General features: G+C 44.4%; 1 protein-coding gene across 1 annotated transcript in view; it reads right to left on the reverse strand.

Moving 5' to 3' along the window:
- LOC126161293 (thiamine transporter 1-like) overlaps nucleotides 1-21954 on the reverse strand; it is a 709947-nt gene that overhangs the window by 482259 nt on the left and 205734 nt on the right. Inside the window, exon 2 of the mRNA XM_049917032.1 lies at nucleotides 20545-20692. Coding sequence (XP_049772989.1) covers nucleotides 20545-20670 — 126 coding nt within the window. The 5' untranslated portion in view covers nucleotides 20671-20692. The remainder of the gene's footprint in view (nucleotides 1-20544; nucleotides 20693-21954) is intronic.

The following is a 21954-nucleotide window of genomic DNA, read 5'->3' on the forward strand; positions in this document are numbered from 1 at the left end:
GGCAGATGTGGACTCTGACCACAATCTATTGGTTATGACCTGTAGACTAAAACTGAAGAAACTGCAAAAAGGTGGGAATTTAAGGAGATGGGACCTGGATAAACTGAAAGAACGAGAGGTTGTAGAGAGTTTCAGGGAGAGCATAAGGGAACAACTGACAGGAATGGGGGAAAGAAATACAGTAGAAGAAGAATGGGTAGCTTTGAGGGATGAAGTAGTGAAGGCAGCAGAGGATCAAGTAGGTAAAAAGACCAGAGCTCTTAGAAATCCTTGGGTAACAGAAGAAATATTGAATTTAATTGATGAAAGGAGAAAATATAAAAATGCAGTTAATGAAGCAGGCAAAAAGGAATACAAACGTCTCAAAAATGAGATCGACAGGAAGTGCAAAATGGCTAAGCAGTGATGGCTAGAGGACAAATGTAAGGATGTAGAGGCTTATCTCACTAGGGGTAAGATAGATACTGCCTACAGGAAAATTAAAGAGACCTTTGGAGATAAGAGAACCACTTGTATGAACATCAAGAGCTCAGATGGAAACCCAGTTCTAAGCAAAGAAGGGAAAGCAGAAAGGTGGAAGGAGTATATAGAGGGTCTAACAAGGGCGATGTACTTAAGGACAATATTATGGAAATGGAAGAGGATGTAGATGAAGATGAAATGGGAGATACGATACTGCATGAAGAGTTTGACATAGCACTGAAAGACCTCAGTCGAAACAAGGCCCCCGGAGTAGACAACATTCCATTGGAACTACTGACGGCCTTGGCAGAGCCAGTCCTGACAAAACTCTACCATCTGGTGAGCAAGATGTATGAAACAGGCGAAATACCCTCAGACTTCAAGAAGAATATAATAATTCCAATCCCAAAGAAAGCAGGTGTTGACAGATGTGAAAATTACCGAACAATCAGTTTAATAAGCCACAGCTGCAAAATACTAACTCGAATTCTTTACAGACGAATGGAAAAACTAGTAGAAGCCGACCTCGGGGAAGATCAGTTTGGATTCCGTAGAATGTTGGAACACGTGAGGCAATACTGACCTTACGACTTATCTTAGAAGAAAGATTAAGGAAAGGCAAACCTACGTTTCTAGCATTTGTAGACTTAGAGAACGCTTTAACAATGTTGACTCGAATACTCTCTTTCAAATTCTAAAGGTGGCAGGGGTAAAATACAGGGAGCGAAAGGCTATTTACAATTTGTACAGAAACCAGATGGCAGTTATAAGAGTCGAGGGACATGAAAGGGAAGCAGTGGTTGGGAAAGGAGTAAGACAGGGTTGTAGCCTCTCCCCGATATTATTCAATCTGTATATTGAGCAAGCAGTAAAGGACACAAAAGAAAAATTCGGAGTAGGTATTAAAATCCATGGAGAAGAAATAAAAACCTTGAGGTTTGCCGATGACATTGTAATTCTGTCAGAGACAGCAAAGGACCTGGAAGAGCAGTTGAACGGAATGGACAGTGTCTTGAAAGGAGGATATAAGATGAACATCAACAAAAGCAAAACGAGGATAATGGAATGTAGTCGAATTAAGTTGGGTGATGCTGAGGGAATTAGATTAGGAAATGAGACACTTAAAGTAGTAAAGGAGTTTTGCTATTTGGGGAGCAAAATAACTGATGATGGTCGAAGTAGAGAGGATATAAAATGTAGACTGGCAATAGCAAGGAAATCGTTTCTGAAGAAGAGAAATTTGTTAACATCGAGTATAGATTTAAGTGTCAGGAAGTCATTTCTGAAAGTATTTGTATGGAGTGTAGCCATGTATGGAAGTGAAACATGGACGGTAAATAGTTTGGACAAGAAGAGAATAGAAGCTTTCGAAATGTGGTGCTACAGAAGAATGCTGAAGATTAGATGGGTAGATCACATAACTAATGAGGAAGTATTGAATAGGATTGGGGAGAAGAGAAGTTTGTGGCACAACTTGACCAGAAGAAGGGATCAGTTGGTAGGACATGTTCTGAGGCATCAAGGGATCACCAATTTAATATTGGAGGGCAGCATGGAGGGTAAAAATCGTAGGGGGAGACCAAGAGATGAATACACTAAGCAGATTCAGAAGGATGTAGGTTGCAGTAGGTACTGGGAGATGAAGAAGCTTGCACAGGATAGAGTAGCATGGAGAGCTGCATCAAACCAGTCTCAGGACTGAAGACCACAACAACAACAACAACATTTCATCAATTTCTTCATCATCTGCAGAGCTAGTTGGCATATAAACTTTTACTACTGTAGTAGGCATGGGTTTTGTGTCTATCTTGGCCACAATAATGCGTTCACTATGCTGTTTGTAGTAGCTTACCCGCACTCCTATTTTTTTATTCATTATTAAACTTACTCCTGCATTACCTCTATTTGATTTTGTATTCATAACCCTGTAATCACCTGACCAAAATTCTTGTTCCTCCAGCCACCAAACTTCATTAATTCCCATTATATCTAACTTTAACCTATCCATTTCCCTTTTTAAATTTTCTAACCTACCTGCTCGATTAAGGGATCTGACATTCCACGCTCCGATCCGTAGAACGCCAGTTTTCTTTCTCCTGATAGCGACGTCCTCTTGAGTAGTCCCCACCCGGAGATCCGAATGGGGGACTATTTTACCTCCGGAATATTTTACCTAAGAGGACGCCATCATCATTTATAATCATACAGGACTGGAGCAACTGAATTACATTCTCCACCAGGGTTTTGACTACCTATTGTCATGCCCTGAAATGAGAAATTTCCTGCCCACTATCCTTCCCACCCCTCCCACAGTGGTATTCCACCATGCACCAAACCTACATACTATACTTATCCATTCCTACACAACCCATCCTCCCACCCACTTACCTCATGGCTCAAATCGCTGTAATGGACCTAGATCCAAGACTTATACCATACATCCTCCCACCACCACCTACTCCAGTCCAGTCACAGACACCACCTATCCCATCAAAGGCAGAGCTACCCATGAAAGCAGCCATTTGATCTACAAGCTAAGTTGCAACCACAGTCCTACAATCTATGTGGGCATGACAACCACCAAGTTGTCTTTCCGTATGAATGGTCAATGACAAACTGTGGCCAAGAAACAACTGGACCACCCAGTTGCTGAGCACGCCACCCAACACAACATTCTTCATTTCAATGACTGCTTCACTGCCTGTATCATATGGTCATATGGCTCCCTTCCACCAACACCAGCTTTTCTGAATTGCGCAGGTGGGAACTCTCCCTGCAATGTATCCTATGTTAATGTATCCTATGTTCATGTATCCCTCCTGGCCTCAACCTTCGTCAGTCGTCGTTCTCACCCATAGCCCCCTCCCTTTTCCCATTCCAGCACTACACAGCTCTCTATTCCACCCATGCACTTTTTACTTCTCTCCTTTTGCACTAACCTCCCCCCCCCCCCACACCCCCCCATCCACAACCCTCCATCCACTCTCCATCTAAGCTCTCAACTGCCCTAACTGCCCTACCCTCTCTCCACATCATCCCTGCACACTCCCTATTCCCCACTCCTACCCTGCTATCCCTTTCCCTCCCCACCCTAACCACCTCCTTATCCCCACCCAGCTGCCTCTCCCATCATGCACTGCTGCTGCTCATAGTGTGGCTTAAGCTGCAACAGACTGTGGTCATGTGTGTGTGAGATGCACTTGCATCACTTTGTGTGTGTGTGTGTGGGGGGGGGGGGGGGGGCTATTTTTGACAAAGGCCTTGTTGGCTGATACCTTATTTTGTACCTTGCAAATAGATTTTCATACGTAAGTGTTATCTGCTATTGCATCACCATGTATCTGTGTGGAACTATATTCCTTAATGATTTTTTTTTCAGGGTTATCAAAAATTTAACAGCAAACAGTGGTACATTATTGATTAACTGCCTTGCTTGGCTCACCACACAATGTTTGTTTTGTAACTAAATGCTGAGCTTTTATGCACTTTGGCAAACACAGAGCAACTCTTACTCAAAGATTGGCAGTTGGAGCAAGTGAGGGACACTGGAATGGAGAAGCATGGGGTCTCCAATTAAATTCAAGTACATCTGATGCATGCTTTCTGCTTCTTTCTTTGCCTCTAAACAAATCCAAACTTCTGACATTCATAATAATAAATGAGATCCAGAACATAGGGCTGTATCTTGTGATGTGTAAATCTTGCTTTAGTGTGTTCAGACAACTTTAAAGTCTCAAAGACCAGAATGAAACTCATTGTTTCTTCCCGATCTCCATTTACTATCTTGATGATGTTACATACACTTAAACTCCCTTATTCTTTGCATTCCTCCTACTATTCTGATAGTGGGATCTTTGCATATTACAACATCCTTGCAGTTATTCTACAATGGGGTGTTCTCCTGACAAATTTTTAAGGAAAGTAACCAGCTGAGATACAGATGATTCATTTAAGAGTCTAGTCAAGAAGTTGAGGTTTCAGCAAGTCACTCTAGACATTTCTAGATATAAAAGTTAACCTTTTTTCCAAATTACTTGTATCTCTCTATAAAGAGAAATAATTTCTAAGACACTTGTAGTGCACTGTTATAATTGGCATGAATTTGTAAACATGATCACCATACATAACAGTTTCCCAAACATGGTTGTGTGTTAGTTTTTACCAACAGTGCATCTTCTTCACTAGGACTACCAGGAACAGCAAGGAAGGATGCAATGAAGGGTAAACAATTAGGGCTATATTCCTTTAATGATTAGGTCATTAGTTACAGAAGACATGCTTTGATTGGTAAGGTTGAGGAAGGGATGTGACCACAAACATTTCAAAGGAATTGGCCCAGCATTTGCCTTAAGGAATTTAAAGAAACCAGATGGCCAGACATGGAATTCAACCGCAGTCTTCCTGAATACAAGTGCAGCACTTTAATGACTGCACTGCCTCATGTGAGGAGCAATGGAAACACATGTTAACACAAACAGAACCTGACATGTCCCCATTCGACACTTTACAATTACACTCTCCTGGCGGAAACCACTTAACATCTAAGCACTAGCAAATTAGTCCATTATACAGAGAAACACACTAGTAGAATTAATTCAAGTTACTTGTCAATGCACACATTAGCATTTACAGCACTATATACATTTATTGAACCTCAAATGGCAATAAATGGACACAATCAGACAAGGTACTAAAAGTATACAGTACACTTCGACACACAAACTCCTGCAGTAGGAAGAGTAAACTTCATCTGTACCTCACTCCAATCCTCCTCTCAGTACCACATGACAAGCTTTCAGCAAATGACGTGCTGCCCAGCATGTACTGGACTCTTATTCCCTTCTTTCTATTTTTGTACATTCTTCTCCTCCTCAACCAACTCCTCAGAGAACAACCTTTTGTCTCCCCCTCCTTTCTGTTTCTCCCCGTTACTTCCTGCCCTTTGTCCTTCTCATTCTAACCCCAACTCATTTTCCTTTATTCCTTTTTATTTCCCTTTTCTCCTCCCCAATCAATGGTCAGTGTGTGTACAACTGCCCCAAAATCTCTCTTCTCTATTTATTCCTGCATGTAGGTTCTTCTACACAACATTTTTTTCTCAAAATTTCAGTCCCACTGCAGCTATAAATTTCTGTTTAACCTCAATCTACCTCAAATTGTGACAAAAATTAAAGATTTAATCCACTGTTTGTCCCTTATGCATGTTTCCCTTTGTCCCTTCTAGCACTCATAATCTGGTATTAAAAGCTCATATTTCACTAACATATCCTCCTGTCGTACCCAGAAATCCTAAGACAATTAATTAGTTTTATTTGTTCTCTTCCTTACATTATTTATGGATTTTTTTTTCAGAAGCAAATTGATTGACTTAACACATTGTATTTATTCCACTATCATCACATATAATACACTCCTGGAAATTGAAATAAGAACACCGTGAATTCATTGTCCCAGGAAGGGGAAACTTTATTGACACATTCCTGGGGTCAGATACATCACATGATCACACTGACAGAACCACAGGCACATAGACACAGGCAACAGAGCATGCACAATGTCGGCACTAGTACAGTGTATATCCACCTTTCACAGCAATGCAGGCTGCTATTCTCCCATGGAGACGATCGTAGAGATGCTGGATGTAGTCCTGTGGAACGGCTTGCCATGCCATTTCCACCTGGCGCCTCAGTTGGACCAGCGTTCGTGCTGGATGTGCAGACCGCGTGAGACGACGCTTCATCCAGTCCCAAGCATGCTCAATGGGGGACAGATCCGGAGATCTTGCTGGCCAGGGTAGTTGACTTACACCTTCTAGAGCACGTTGGGTGGCACGGGATACATGCGGACGTGCATTGTCCTGTTGGAACAGCAAGTTCCCTTGCCGGTCTAGGAATGGTAGAACGATGGGTTTGATGACGGTTTGGATGTACCGTGCACTATTCAGTGTCCCCTCGACGATCACCAGTGGTGTACGGCCAGTGTAGGAGATCGCTCCCCACACCATGATGCCGGGTGTTGGCCCTGTGTGCCTCGGTCGTATGCAGTCCTGATTGTGGCGCTCACCTGCACGGCGCCAAACACGCATACGACCATCATTGGCACCGAGGCAGAAGCGACTCTCATCGCTGAAGACGACACGTCTCCATTCGTCCCTCCATTCACGCCTGTCGCGACACCACTGGAGGCGGGCTGCACAATGTTGGGGCGTGAGCAGAAGACGGCCTAACGGTGTGCGGGACCGTAGCCCAGCTTCATGGAGACGGTTGCGAATGGTTCTCGCCAATACCCCAGGAGCAACAGTGCCCCTAATTTGCTGGGAAGTGGCGGTGCGGTCCCCTACGGCACTGTGTAGGATCCTACGGTCTTGGCGTGCATCCGTGCGTCGCTGCGGTCCGGTCCCAGGTCGACGGGCACGTGCACCTTCCGCCGACCACTGGCGACAACATCGATGTACTGTGGAGACCTCACGCCCCACGTGTTGAGCAATTCGGCGGTACGTCCACCCGGCCTCCCGCATGCCCACTATACGCCCTCGCTCAAAATCCGTCAACTGCACATACGGTTCACGTCCACGCTGTCGCGGCATGCTACCAGTGTTAAAGACTGCGATGGAGCTCCGTATGCCACGGCAAACTGGCTGACACTGACGGCGGCGGTGCACAAATGCTGCGCAGCTAGCGCCATTCGACGGCCAACACCGCGGTTCCTGGTGTGTCCGCTGTGCCGTGCGTGTGATCATTGCTTGTACAGCCCTCTCGCAGTGTCCGGAGCAAGTATGGTGGGTCTGACACACCGGTGTCAATGTGTTCTTTTTTCCATTTCCAGGAGTGTATTACACGCCTCATTCAAAAAGTCTTAAGAAATGTACATATGCAGACTGAAGCAACAAATGATAATTTGTACCAAGGCTGGAATTTGAACCTGGGGCTCGTGCTCATTAGGCTGATACACTAGCGACTATGCTACCCTGGCATAATGGGTTTGCACAACTGCACAGACTACCTTAGCATGCTTCTTTCCTCAATCCGAATTCCCATTCACACCTCAGCCCACCTGGTACCCCCCCCCCCCCTAAACTTGAACACCATTGCAGAAAATCTCCAACTGTACTGAAATAGAACCTCAACATTGAAGAAAATGAGGAATCCTATCTGAAACCCAGACATACACTCTTTTAATCAAATGAAACTATGTACAATTCCAAAGACCTTTTCAAATCTCAAATGTCTATGATGTGTATATGCAGACAAACGCCAAACGAAAATTTGTACCAAGGCCGGAATTCAAACTCAGGTCACCTGCTCACTTGGCAAATGCACTAACCATTACACCACCCTGGAACAGAGCCTTTGCATAACTGCGTGGACTACCCTAGCATGCCTCCTTCCTCAATACAAATTCTGATCTACACCTAAGCTGAGGTGTTCTTCCAATGTAGTTGACGAGCCCTTGCAATGCTGTTTGAGTTTAGGGGGAATACCAAATGGGGCGAGGCATGAACAGGAATTTGGACTGAGGAGGGAGTCATGCCAGGGTACTCCATACAGCTGTGCAAAGACACTGTGCCAGGGTGGCATAGTGGTTAGCAAATCTGGCTAGTGAGGAGGAGACTCGGGTTTGAATCCCGGCTTTGCCACAAATTTTCCATTCACTGCTTCAGTCACCGTATACAAACTGTAGATGTTGGAGACTGGAAAAGCTCTCTGGAACCATATAAAGTTTCATTTATTTTACAACGGTAATGCAAAGCTCATTAAAAAAAAAAAACACACACATAGTCTCAAAATACCAATCATGCACTGTACATGCACTAAAGGTATTCAGTGAAAATTGCACACTGTGAACCCCAAGTAATATCCATGAATAGGTGATTTTGCTCCTGTGAATAAGATGAAATCATAGAAAGTTGGTCAAAATAAAATTGGCACAGAAAGTATTTTTAGGATTTCTTGACAATATCTTTAGGAAACTGTCTGAAATGAATCCAACAACTAGAAAGCGCTGTCCACGCAAAGGACAGTCTGCAGAAAGGTCAGGCAAAATTACAATGCTGATTAGGGGTGTGTGTGTGTGTGTGTGTGTGTGTGTGTGTGTGCGACAGAGAGAGAGAGAGAGAGAGAGAGTTAAAAGATTGCTGTAATAGAATGTTCTCATATGGGATTTGCTGCTTTATCTTTACACATTTTCTGCTGAGCATGAGTCGTAACTGCCGTCTGCTTCACGTCTGCTGTGCAGCGAGCTACCTTAATTTAAGTATTAACTGTATTTTTCTTACTTGTCACTTCTTCTTCCGTGTGTATTTGCTTTTAGGAAGCTTTAATTGTCAAGTGCTATTAATAGTTCCATAGATTTCATGTTTGTTTTGAATACAGTCAGAGAGAGTCCCTTTACTCAACCATAGTGCCAGTAGTGCTAGTGTTTGTTTTCAGTACAGTCCAGAGACAGGTAGTGATATTTTCATTGTTTTCTACAAGAAGTGGCTAGCAACCACAGTTTAGTGAATAAACAGCCGCCTTTAGTAAATTAGCAGTCTAGTTAAAGGTTGATTAACTCTCTTCAGTAAATTGATTCCTTAGGATGGATAGGATGTGTGACTGCTGTGTACGGACGCAGGAGGAGCTGGCCACTGTTCGCGAACAGCTGAGCGTGTTGATGGCCGCGGTCAGCCGCCTCCAGGCTGCTGCCTCGGAGTGTAGCGGCAGTGGGGAGTCTGGTGCGTCGCAAGGTACACCCCAGGTGTTACATGCTTCACCCACTGTCCCTGCTGTCGAGACATCTTAGCGTGTACTGGGCGTGGTCGGGCCACCCTCTCCCCAAGGGGAGTGGCGGGTTCAGCGGCGTTTGCGGCACACGAGGCGGAGGGTCAATGTGGAGGCTGGCCGTGTGGCATCGCCCGCACTGCCTGCGAGTGGACATGTGGCTGCTCCTTCAGCAAGGTCCGAGCACGCACATGGGGGGAGGGGTTTATTAGTTATTGGGAGCTCCAATGTTAGGCGGGTGATGGAGCCCCTTAGGGAAATAGCGGGAAGGTCGGGGAAGAAGGCCAGTGTTCACTCTGTCTGCTTGCCAGGGGGGTCTCATCCGAGATGTGGAGGAGGCCCTACCAGCGGCGATAGAGAGCACTGGGTGCACCCGACTGCAAATTGTTGCTCATGTTGGCACCAATGACTCCTGCCGTCTGGGTTCAGAGGTCATCCTCAGTTCGTACAGGCGGTTGGCGAAATTGGTGAACGCGGAAAGCCTCGCTCGCGGGGTGAAATCAGAGCTAACTATTTGTAATATCGTTCCCAGAACCGATCGCAGTCCTCTGGTTTGGAGCCGAGTGGAAGGCTTAAACCAGAGGATCAGACGATTCTGCGGAGATCTGGGGTGCAAATTTCTCGACCTCCACTATCGGGTGGAGAAATGTAGGGTCACCCTGAATAGGTCAGGCGTGCACTACACACCGGAAGCGGCTACAAGGGTAGCGGAGTACGTGTGGAGTGCACATGGGGGTTTTTTAGGTTAGAGAATCCCCTCCCTAGGCCCGACAAGACGCCTCCTGAGACGCGGCAAGGTAGGAGTAGGCAAAATGCAACAGGGAATAACAATATTAATGTGCTAATAGTAAACTGCAGGAGCGTCTACAGAAAGGTCCCAGAACCACTCTCATTAATAAACGGTCACAACGCTCATATAGTACTAGGGACAGAAAGTTAGCTGAAACCAGACGTAAACAGTAATGAAATCCTAAACTCAGATTGGAATGTATAGCGCAGAGACAGGCTGGACAGTGAAGGGGGAGGCGTGTTTATAGCGATAAGAAGTGCAATAGTATCGAAGGAAATTGACGGAGATCCGAAATGTGAAATGATTTGGGTGAAGGTCACGGTTAAAGCAGGCTCAGCAGCTGTTGTGGCTGAGCACCTGAAGGATAATTTGGAAAATATTTCGAGTAGTTATAGTTCTGGGTGGAGATTTTAATTTGCCGGATATAGACTGGGAGACTCAGACGTTCATAACGGGTGGCAGGGACAAAGAATCCAGTGAAATTTTTTTAAGTGCTTTATCTGAAAACTACCTTGAGCAGTTAAACAGAGAACCGACTCGTGGCGATAACATATTAGACCTTCTGGTGACAAACAGACACGAACTATTTGAAAAAGTTAACGCAGAACAGGGAATCAGTGATCATAAAGCGGTTACGGCATCGATGATTTCAGCCGTAAATAGGAATATTAAAAAGGGTAGGAAGATTTTTCTGTTTAGAAAAAGTGACAAAAAGCAGATTTCAGAGTACCTGTTGGCTCAACACAACAGTTTTGTCTCAAGTACAGATAGTGTTGAGGATCAGCGGACAAAGTTCAAAACCGTCGTACATAATGCATTAGATGAGTATGTGCCAAGCAAGATCGTAAGAGATGGAAAAGAGCCACCGTGGTACAACAACCGAGTTAGAAAACTGCTGCGGAAGCAAAGGGAACTTCACAGCAAACATAAACATAGCCAAAGCCTTGCAGACAAACAAAAATTACGCGAAGCGAAATGTAGTGTGAGGAGGGCTATGCGAGAGGCGTTCAATGAATTCGAAAGTAAAGTTCTATGTACTGACTTGGCAGAAAATCCTAAGAAATTTTGGTCTTATGTCAAAGCGGTAGGTGGATCAAAACAAAATGTCCAGACACTCTGTGACCAAAATGGTACTGAAACAGAGTTTGACAGACTAAAGTCCGAAATACTAAATGTCTTTTTCCAAAGCTGTTTCACAGAGGAAGACTGCACTGTAGTTCCTACTCTAGATTGTCGCACAGATGACAAAATGGTAGATATCGAAATAGACGATAGAGGGATAGAGAAACAATTAAAATCGCTCAAACGAGGAAAGGCCTCTGGACCTGATGGGATACCAGTTCAATTTTACACAGAGTACGCGAAGGAACTTGCCCCCCTTCTTGCAGCGGTGTACCGTAGGTCTCTAGAAGAGCGTAGCGTTCCAAAGGATTGGAAAAGGGCACAGGTCATCCCCGTTTTCAAGAAGAGACGTCGAACAGATGTGCAGAACTATAGACCTATATCTCTAACGTTGATCAGTTGTAGAATTTTGGAACACGTATTGTGTTCAAGTATAATAACTTTTCTGGAGACTAGAAATCTACTCTGTAGGAATCAGCATGGGTTTCGTAAAAGACGGTCATGTGAAACCCAGCTCGCGCTATTCGTCCACGAGACCCATAGGGCCATAGACACGGGTTCACAGGTAGATGCCGTGTTTCTTGACTTCCGCAAGGCATTCGATACAGTTCCCCACAGTCGTTTAATGAACAAAGTAAGAGCATATGGACTATCAGACCTATTGTGTGGTTGGATTGAGGAGTTCCTAGATAACAGGACACAGCATGTCATTCTCAATGGAGAGAACTCTTCCGAAGTAAGAGTGATTTCAGGTGTGCCGCAGGGGAGTGTCATAGGACCGTTGCTATTCACAATATACATAAATGACCTTGTGGATGACATCGGAAGTTCACTAAGGCTTTTTGCAGATGATGCTGTGGTGTATTGAGAGGTTGTAACAATGGAAAATTGGACTGAGATGCAGGAGGATCTGCAGCGAATTGACGCATGGTGCAGGGAATGGCAATTGAATCTCAATGTAGACAAGTGTAATGTGCTGCGAATACACAGAAAGATAGATCCTTTATCATTTAGCACAAAATAGCAGGTCAGCAACTGGAAGCAGTTAATTCCATAAATTATCTGGGAGTACGCATTAGGAGTGATTTAAAATGGAATGATCATATAATGTTGATCATCGGTAAAGCAGATGCCAGACTGAGATTCATTGGAAGAATCCAAAGGAAATGCAATCCGAAAACAAAGGAAGTAGGTTACAGTACGCTTGTTCGCCCACTGCTTGAATACTGCTCAGCAGTGTGGGATCCGTACCAGATAGGGTTGATAGAAGATATAGAGAAGATCCAATGGAGAGCAGCGCGCTTCGTTACAGGATCATTTAGTAATCGCGAAAGCGTTACGGAGATGATAGATAAACTCCAGTGGAAGACTCTGCAGGAGAGACGCTCGGTACGGGCTTTTGTCAAAGTTTCGAGAACATACCTTCACCGAAGAGTCAAGCAGTATATTGCTCCCTCCTACGTATATCTCGCGAAGAGACCATGAGGATAAAATCAGAGAGATTAGAGCCCACACAGAGGCATACCGACAATTCTTCTTTCCACGAACAATACGAGACTGGAATAGAAGGGAGAACCGATACAGGTACTCAAGGTACCCTCCGCCACACACCGTCAGGTGGCTTGTGGAGTATGGATGTAGATGTAGATGTAGATGTTACAGCTTTCACACCAATCTCTTCATATCCAAGTCTGCTGGTAGTTTCTGGATGGAATGGACTCAAGACATCTGGATACTCTACTTTTCACTTATTCAGATTCAGCCTGTCTATATGCCATTATCAAGAAAATTCTGACTTGTATGCTGAAAAGGCACTGCATAATGAAAAGATTGGTATCTGGTGTGCAAATGCCTAGACCACTTCTATTTTGGCCAACCCGTAGATGCACAAAATTCTGGGTTAGGAACTCATCAAGAAAAAGAGAGTTCTGTGAATAGGTGCACAGCCATGGCTAAACTGGATTCCATGTAGATCCACTTGTGGCCACATGGATCTCAGATATAAAGAAGACAATTATAATGAGTCCAGATCTATCTGGTAAAACATACTAATAAAGGAATTAGAGATTTTTTTTAGGGTGCAAAAACAACTAGGGTCACATACATCCAGGTCAAAACTGTAGAAGACTAATACAAAGAGAGGAGTTGAAAACAACTACACGTCAATCCCAAACAATGGAAGAGAAGGCAGCTCAAAACAGGGACGAGGGGAAAAGTCTATAAAATACACCACAGACAAATTGAGGTCCAGAAATAAAAACTAAATGGCCTTTGTCATATTGCTACGACGTGTAAAAAGTAAAACGCAGTCAAAAGCCCACACTTCGTTTGCTAAAACAGCTGATAACTCATACGGCAAATACAAACAAGAACATTAATGGTTGAAAAAAGGGCATTCCGTCAGGAAATGGTGAGCCGTAAAAACTTGAGTGCAATGTGCACAAAGTGGTGGGGGAGCACCACTTAACAAATGGATAAAAAGACAGTGCTCAACACAAAACCTAATTAAAATTGTCTCCTCGTGGCAAGAAGGGCAAGAGAGCCAAGAGGAGGTTGTCCGAGCCGCTGGGAGAGGCTCAATAACCCACAGCACATTCCGACGAAGGGAGGACCAGCAGTGACGGCAAAGTGACACCACTCGCTGACAGATGGCAACACAGACATCATCGGACGGAATGTAAGCACTAGTGGGCTACGGTACGAGGGCTGCAGCGTCGGCAGCAACATCGACAGCCTCTTTTTCTACCAGACCGAAGCGGCCAGGATCCCCACAAAGATCACAGTGGCTCCATTAAGAGTGAGCAGGTGACAGCTTTACTAGACCTGTCACATTAAGGGACGGACGGTGTACAGCACACGGAGCCTCCGAAGGGCACTACAAGAGTCTGAGCATATTACGCAACCAAAAAGTCTACGTCGCCGCACGTGCCGTGTGGTTCGATATAGGGCGAAGAGATCTGCTGTAAATACTGAGCACTATTCCGGAAGCCGATACCGAAAAATGTCGGTGACAACGAGGAAGGCACACCCTACGGTCAGTCCGAGAGCCGTCAGTGCACACAAAGGTACTATCACAAAGTTGCGTGCAAAGTTTGTGAAACTGAAGACGATAGAGCGAGGCTGCAGTAGTGTCCTTAGGAAGCAAATGAAGGGCAAGGTTAACACGGGCTGCCACACGAAGCCAAGGTGGTGAAGGGTTCACACCCACCGGGAAAGTTGCAGCTAGCTGTTGGAGCAGGAGCTGAAAGTGAACTCCAGGAGATAACAGGAGAGGGACGTGTCCCATACTGGTGATCAAAGTAGTCATCAAAGGAGGAGGCATAGGATGGGTGGCTGTGCATAGCAGACAAATAGCACGTGTATCTGTTGAGAAGAAAGTCGTGGCAGTAGGACAGCAGTAGTTGGCAGCTTCTGCATACAGTGCCAGTGCCAGTGACCAAACAGATGCCACGACGGTGGAGGATAGTACTAAGATGGTATAAGAGGTGTGGAAATGCAGATGCATAAGCAAAACACCCACAGTCTAGATCTGAATAGACAAAGGACCAGTACAAATGGAGGAGTGAGGGTGGTTCGACCTGTTCCCCAGAAAGTACCGTCGAGGACACACAGGACATTGAGGGACCGCATAAGGTGGGCTGCCACGTAAGACGAGGGACAGCCCGGGAAGTTTTCTATCGAGCAGGAGCCCCGGGAACTTCGTAGTTCCGATGAACTGAGGAGCGACTGGCCAAAGATGTAAATATAGTGGAAGAAAACAATTGCACCATCAGAAATTCAAATAAATGGTTTTGTCAGCAGAAAAACGAAAGCCACTGTCGATGCTCCACGAGTAAAGACGATCGAGACATCGCTGAAGACGCTGCTCGGTGAGACGAGTCGACACGAAGAGAGTGAAGATGCCCGGCAGGAGACAGGCCATTATAGGATTAATAGCAATACTAAAAAGGACCACGCTCGTGACTGAACCCTGAGGCCCACCGTCTTCCTGGGTAAAGGTGTCCGACGATGCAGAATCCACGTGTACCTCGAAAACTGGGTCTTTTAAAAATTTCTGAAAGAAACGAGGCACGCAGCCTGGAAAGCCCCACATATAGCGAGTACGGAAGGTACCAGTCCTCTTGTAGGTGTCTTAAGCTCTCTCCGAATCAAAAAAACACAGACACAGTCTGCGATTTCTGCAGAAAACCATTCGTGGCAAGGGGGGGCAAAGTGACGAGGCGATCAACCGTATAATGGCATGCTCGAAAGCCACACAGTTCGATGCTTAATAAATTGCATAAATAAGATGCAAACACAGCTGAAGAGAGAAATCGGGCAGTAGCTAGAAGGAAGTTTTTTGTCCTTACCAAGTTTAGGTGTAGTTATGACAGTGGCTTTTTTGACAGTGGCTTCACACCAGCGTGCACTCTGCACAGACGCAGTTGTATGTATGAAGCAGAAAGTGTTTGCACGCAGGAGAAAGGTGCTGTAATACCTGAATGTGAATGCTGTCTGGCCCTTTCACAATTGATCGGGATGAAGTGAGAAGACGATATAGCTCTCACATAGTAAAGGTGGCATTGCAGCACTACCGATTCTCAGAAGAGAAGGGAATCACACAAGCTTTCTTTGTTCATTTCTGATGAAGGAAGGCTGGGTGTCTGCGAAATGATGGCCCAAGGTGTTGGAGATAGCAATAGGTTCCACTATGACATTGTTGGCTACTGTCAGTCTGGAAATTGAGGAACGGATCTTGGGCCCAGAGAGCTGTCAGAGGTTAGCTCACATGATGGAAGACGAAGTGTAACTGTTAAAAGAACCAGTGAATGAAATCCAGCTAGTTTTTTCACTATCCCAAAGAACACTACAACACTGTGCATGCAACTGTTCAAAATGAATGCAGTTTTCCATTGTAGGATGATGGATAAAAATACAGAGAGCATGTCTCCGTGCACAAGTTGCGTTGCAGCACACTTCGGTCCATCAAGGGATTGGGACACAGCGTGGTAAAGAGGAAGTGCGAGGAATGGAATGTTCTGTGGTGGTAAGGATAACGTTCCTAAAATATTCTATCTGGTCATCAAAACCAGGAAAATGTTGTTTGTCAAAGGTCACCAGGGAGGAATAAAGCCTCCAGTCAGCCTTAGTAAGCTGTCATTTGAGTGTGCACGCAGGTGGGGTATGTGTCAGCAAACGGACAGCACATGGGAAATGGTTGCTCACGTATGTATCAGAGAGACCTGAGCACTCGAGACAATGGGCAAGCTGGGCAGTGCAAAAGGATAGGTTCAGATGAGAATGAGTGAGTGAGTGTGGAGTCTGAAAGGAATGTGGGTGCTCCTGTGTTAAGGCAGAGAGAATTAAGTTAATTGAGAATGTGTCAGCCAAGAGGGCACCTCTCTGACAGGTTCTGGGAGAACCCCAAAGGGAATGGTGTGCTTTAAAGTCACTGAGCAACAGAAAGTAGTGAGGTAGAAGCCCAATAAGCTGGGGGAAGTCTGCCCTGGTGACTTCAAATGACAGAGGCATGTAAATGGTACAAAGGGTAAAGGTCACATGAGGAAGGAAAAGGTGAACTGCAACAGCTTAAGGTAAGTAGTCAGGGAAATGGGTTTACTACGAATGTCATCCCGTACGAGTAGCATGGCTCCCCCATGAGATGGAATGCCATCCACGAGGGGAAGGTCAAAATGGACCAGAAAGCAATGCAAGAGCTCAAAGTGGTCGCGGTCAATTTTGTTTCCTGGAGGCAGAGAACAAGCAAACGTTGTGATTCTAAGAGCAACCATAGATCCTCTTTGTTTGATCGAAGTCCACAAATGTTCCATTGAAGGAGAGTCATAACAAAGAAAGGGGACGAGGAGAAAAAATGAAGGGGTGTCACCTCGGTGGCTGCAGAGTGCCAGCCTTCAAAGACTCGCTGTTACAGGGTGCAGAGGCTGGAGGATCCTGCTCCATCCAATCCACAGAAGCATTGGCATTCTCCCTCTACCGATCTGCAGAAAAAGAATCGTGGTGTGCACAGGTAACACTAGATTGGCCACGTAAAGTTATCATGTGGTGACACCATCGAAGAGGACCTCCAAGTGGATGAAGAAGAAGACGATCTGCCTTCGATTCTTGGAGCCTTTCCAGTTGCCATAGAAAGACTCAGATGTTTGTTGGCTGGAGGCATGTAGGAAGTCTTCGTAGGAGTATTCCTTCTGTCCTTTCCGGCCTGCCAGTTGTGTAGCACGTAACTTTGCCATGGCAGGTGACTGTCTGGTGGCTTGTTGCACAGCTAGATGAGGAGACAGAGATGCTACCACGACACTGGGCAATTTTGCAGCCTCAGAGCTGCATTTGAGGTTGCATGTCTGCTTGGCCATGTCCTTCATGGAGCAAGATGTAGCAAGAGCAGTACGTTAAGTGCCAGACGGTAGAACGCAGGATTTGCGACTAGCCAGTAACTCGTGAGTGACTGGATAAGCACTTTTTCCTTCACCCAGATCTCCTGGACAGCCCGCTCGTGAGATACATAAGACAATTTTGAGAGGAGGCAGTATTGTCGCCATTCCAGCTGATACGTGGGAGACGAGGAGGTGGACAATCGTTCTCATGTGCATCCCTACCACAGGTTACACATTTGGCCGGGTGTCAAGACATTCGAGTGTGGTCGAAATGATGGCACTGGTGGCAGCGCATTGGGTTCAGAATGTACAGTGGTAACTTCATAGCCTGCTTTGATCTTGAATGGAAGCACCCATCTATCAAAGGTGAGAAAAAGTGTGTGTGTGGGCATTAAGGATGTATCTACCTTTTTCGTAAACCGATCGACGGCAATGACACCCTGATCAGAGAGGTATGTTTGGATTTCTGCCTCGGTCAAACCATCAAGCAGCCTAGTGTAAATAACACCACAGGAAGAATTCAGAGTTCTATGGGCCTCAACACAAACAGGATAGTCACGGAGAAGCAAAGTGGCAAGCAATTGTAGTGCTTGAGAATCAGAAATAGTCTCCAAAAGTTAAGTACCTTTGCATAAACGAGAGCAGAATTTCATAGGGCTGGCAACTGCATAAACACCTTTCCAAATAAGAAACAGATTTACTGTTACAAAGGACTGACTGTCTTCAGAACGTCAAACGACGAGGAACCATGGTGCACCTGGGAGAGTCTGAATCGTCAGCCTCAGTACGTTTATGTTTCATAGCCATTGGCTGTGAGAACGATTGGCTAGAAAATCCCCCACGACTGCTAGCTTCTCTGACGGTGCACTCCTTCCAACCCCCCCCCCCCCCCCGCCTTCCTCAGAGGGGTGGGGATGGGGAGTGGGCGGGGGGGGGGGGGTCTAAACACCTGGCAGAGGGACCAATCAGCAATTTGGGAAGGTAACAGCTCAGGCAATCTCCCCTCCTTTGGCCTGGCCTGTACCAGGGGATGTGTGTGGACCCTACCAGTCAACCCAGGGCTCTGAATTACGCGTTACGCTGTCAGTCACCTGTTACACGTCAGATGCATGGGCCAGCTTCAGGAGCACATAAGGAGGAGGAGGAGGAGGAAGAAGAAGAGAAGCTCAAGCACTGAAGTGGAGGGGAAAAGAGGACAGACATACAGCGCACAAGTGAAAGATGATGCAAAGGCTGGGGCCCCGTGGTAACCGAGCACTTCAGCACCAAAGAGCCGCGAGATCTCTGGGGGGAGAAGTTGAACTCCTATATCTACATCTACATCAACTCTCTGTGCACCACCGTATGGCACATGGCAGAGGGTGTCCTGTACCACTACTAGTCATTTCCTTTCCTGTTCTCCTTGCAAATGGAGCAAGAGGAAAGGGGCTCTCTGTAGACAAGTTGACTAGTAAAATCAAAAAAAGGATACTGTCTAACTGTCTTGTTTGGACATGAATTAATATCGAGAGAAATAGCACCAGTGCAGTTAATAGTAGACATTTGAATCGATACCACAAAACAATTGAGCATAGCAATCAGCTGAACTGCAATGAAAGGAACAATAATTTACAGTGAAGAAAAAGATCCAAAAATCTGTAAACAGGTAACTCTCTAAAATCAGGCACAACCTTTGAACATATTATAAGTGCAGTATCAAAGCCAAACCATACAAAGGAGTGAGGAAGACCAAGAAAGCAACAAATTAAGGAAGTGGGGAAAATCCCATACGGTAGCAGAATATCTATGTCTGTGAGATGGATCGATCTGAGGTTCGGTTACCCACCAATTTGTTTCTTATAACGTTTTGAGTGACACTTGAAAGTATTCATTACACTGCCACTGGGGCTGCAACAGAGTATAATAAAGGTACCACAGATGCTCCAGAGCTCATCAAGTGACTAATACTGTAGATAAACTGAACAGTTCTCTTCCACACAATTTAATCATGCAAATGATATATTTTACAAGTCCCTACTTTCTCAAGTGCATATAAAAATAACACTGAAGCACGAAGATAAACATTGCTTAAACTTTAAATCAAAGAATAAAATAGGATTAGCAGTGACCTGACACTAGAAGATACCTCGAAACAACAAATAACCACACAAGTGATAAAAAAACTGGCAGTATATATCAGAAAGAGAAAAAAAGTGCAAACTGCACATACCATGATTTGTTGAATATTTATATACCACAAAACACAATAAATTTGATAAACTCTGTATCAGAAATACAACTATGTACTCATTAGTTAGAATTCTCTTTCCATTTATCTCATAAACTTTATCTACACTAACACATTCAAAACATTAATCTTTGTTGTAAATGATATCCCACCATCCAAAAAGCTTCAAACCTGGATTAACAAAAAATATCGAAAAGTTAAGATGGCGGTTTAAATGCTTCAGGTGTTCTACATAGTCTTCACCCACTTGAGTATATGGCACCGAATGTTCACACAACCATGTAAAATTGTCACTCTTCAACTTGCACATCATGTTGATTAGAATGTCAGTTACTTTGTCTGAACATTGACCCTTTATGTGGATTTCTACACTTTGTCATTTTGTGGTAGGTTTGTATTGATAACACCAAATCTCACCACCAGTGATAATTGTTCCTAAAAACAATTGTCTGCAGTTCATGTTTCACTCAAGTGACAGGAGTTGTTCATGCATCGTGTTTGTTTGGGAGTCAAGGTGTACAGGACAAACTATACACACACTTTTCTCTTCTTTAAAACATTGTGGAGAATATCTTTCAACACTTGATTTAGAAATGTTGCTCGACAGCAATTTGTGACACGGCCATGCTGACACATTACAGCTGCATACCCACTACCTAACATTGCCTGGTCAAAAACACATCTATTGTTTACTGTTGTCAGTTAAAGCTGCCAAATAGTTAGTTCACTGATGTCACTTCATGCCAAGAATAAAACCAGTTTCGGAACTTTTTGGACTGATGGTGTATATCTTATATCTACACAGATATTTACCTGTTCTTCAGTAAAATTTTTCCATGGCCCTAATAAGAAGCTGGTTATGAAAGGTTCAGATGGCCTGAACTCTTTCAGGAATCCAAAGGAACACAGCAAAAGTGATGTCTTTGCCCACAGTTCCATATCTCCATACACAGGATAACAGCTGTTAAAAATTACAGTGAAATTAGTTAACAAGAAGAGATTAGAAGTTTTTGCTTCCATGACAAAAAACTACAGAATAAGTTCCTTCAATGATACAACAGGCAAAGGCAACAGTGGCAGACTACTTCTATAAAGTACATTAAAAACCAATTATGGCTACTGCTAATCTAATCAATCACATTGATAATTATTTGAATTACTTCTACATTGTGGCTACAAAGCCTTTGGTGACTGAATCCTCCAATAAAAAGTTATTAGCCAATTTACTGTGTCAAGTTAACCGAGAATGTTTTACCCATCTCTAGATTACATTTAATACAAATATCATTGTCAACCATAATTTATATCCTTTAGTCCAATTACTTCGACAAATTACAGGAGTGGCTAGTAAGGTACTTCTGAGAAAAGTAGAAAATTACAGATAGAATAAAGTACCACGACCAAAATCCCAGAAATGTGGCCTTGTCCTCATCATTCTCATCCTGACCTCTAAATCCATGCCCATCCTTTCCCACCTCACCTTCTTTGTCCTTGATGAAGGAACTAATAGTTCTAAAAGCTAGAAACAGTTTCTTTTCCACTTTTAAATTACAAAGGTTGCAAAAAAACAGAAGTTCATGCTTGAACATAAATGTAGATGATAGCCAAGCCTGCAGGTTGCACTTTTGTATTTGTCTGTGAATGACACTCGTATAGTGTCCTCCATACATTGCTAGTGTCAGTCATCATTGGAACACTGTTCTGGGTAGCTGTCAGTGCATTATGTCACAGTCATGTGAATCTCAATGTGGGTCATTTGTTGGAGACCGTATGGTGGGTGCTTCCATAACCAAGGTAGCTGAAGTGTTTGGTGTTTTTACATAGATTTTTCTCGCGTTGTAAATTTTTATGCTCTTCAAGGGTATACAGTGAGATTTCATCATCCTGACAACACGATATTACTGTGGTCCAACTGGCCACCACGTTCAGGTGAATTGCACTATCACTTGAAGATGGCGGCCTGTTGGACCATAGAAATATCATGTTGTCAGGATGGTGAAATCTGGCTGCTTACCCATGAAGAACACGAAGTGTTTGGCGTGTCAAGAGACATTGTATTGAAGATTTATACTGCATAAATGGTCATCATCTGGACAAAAATGTGTGTTAAGTGATTGTGAAATATGGTCACTGAAGAGGACTGTGATGAAAAGTACGACGACAACTGCAAAATTCACTGCGGAACTGAATGTTGCAACAGAAACCATCTCAGTTCTGAAACAA

Source organism: Schistocerca cancellata, chromosome 2, assembly GCF_023864275.1.
Source record: "Schistocerca cancellata isolate TAMUIC-IGC-003103 chromosome 2, iqSchCanc2.1, whole genome shotgun sequence".
Classification (NCBI taxonomy): Eukaryota; Metazoa; Arthropoda; class Insecta; order Orthoptera; family Acrididae; genus Schistocerca; species Schistocerca cancellata.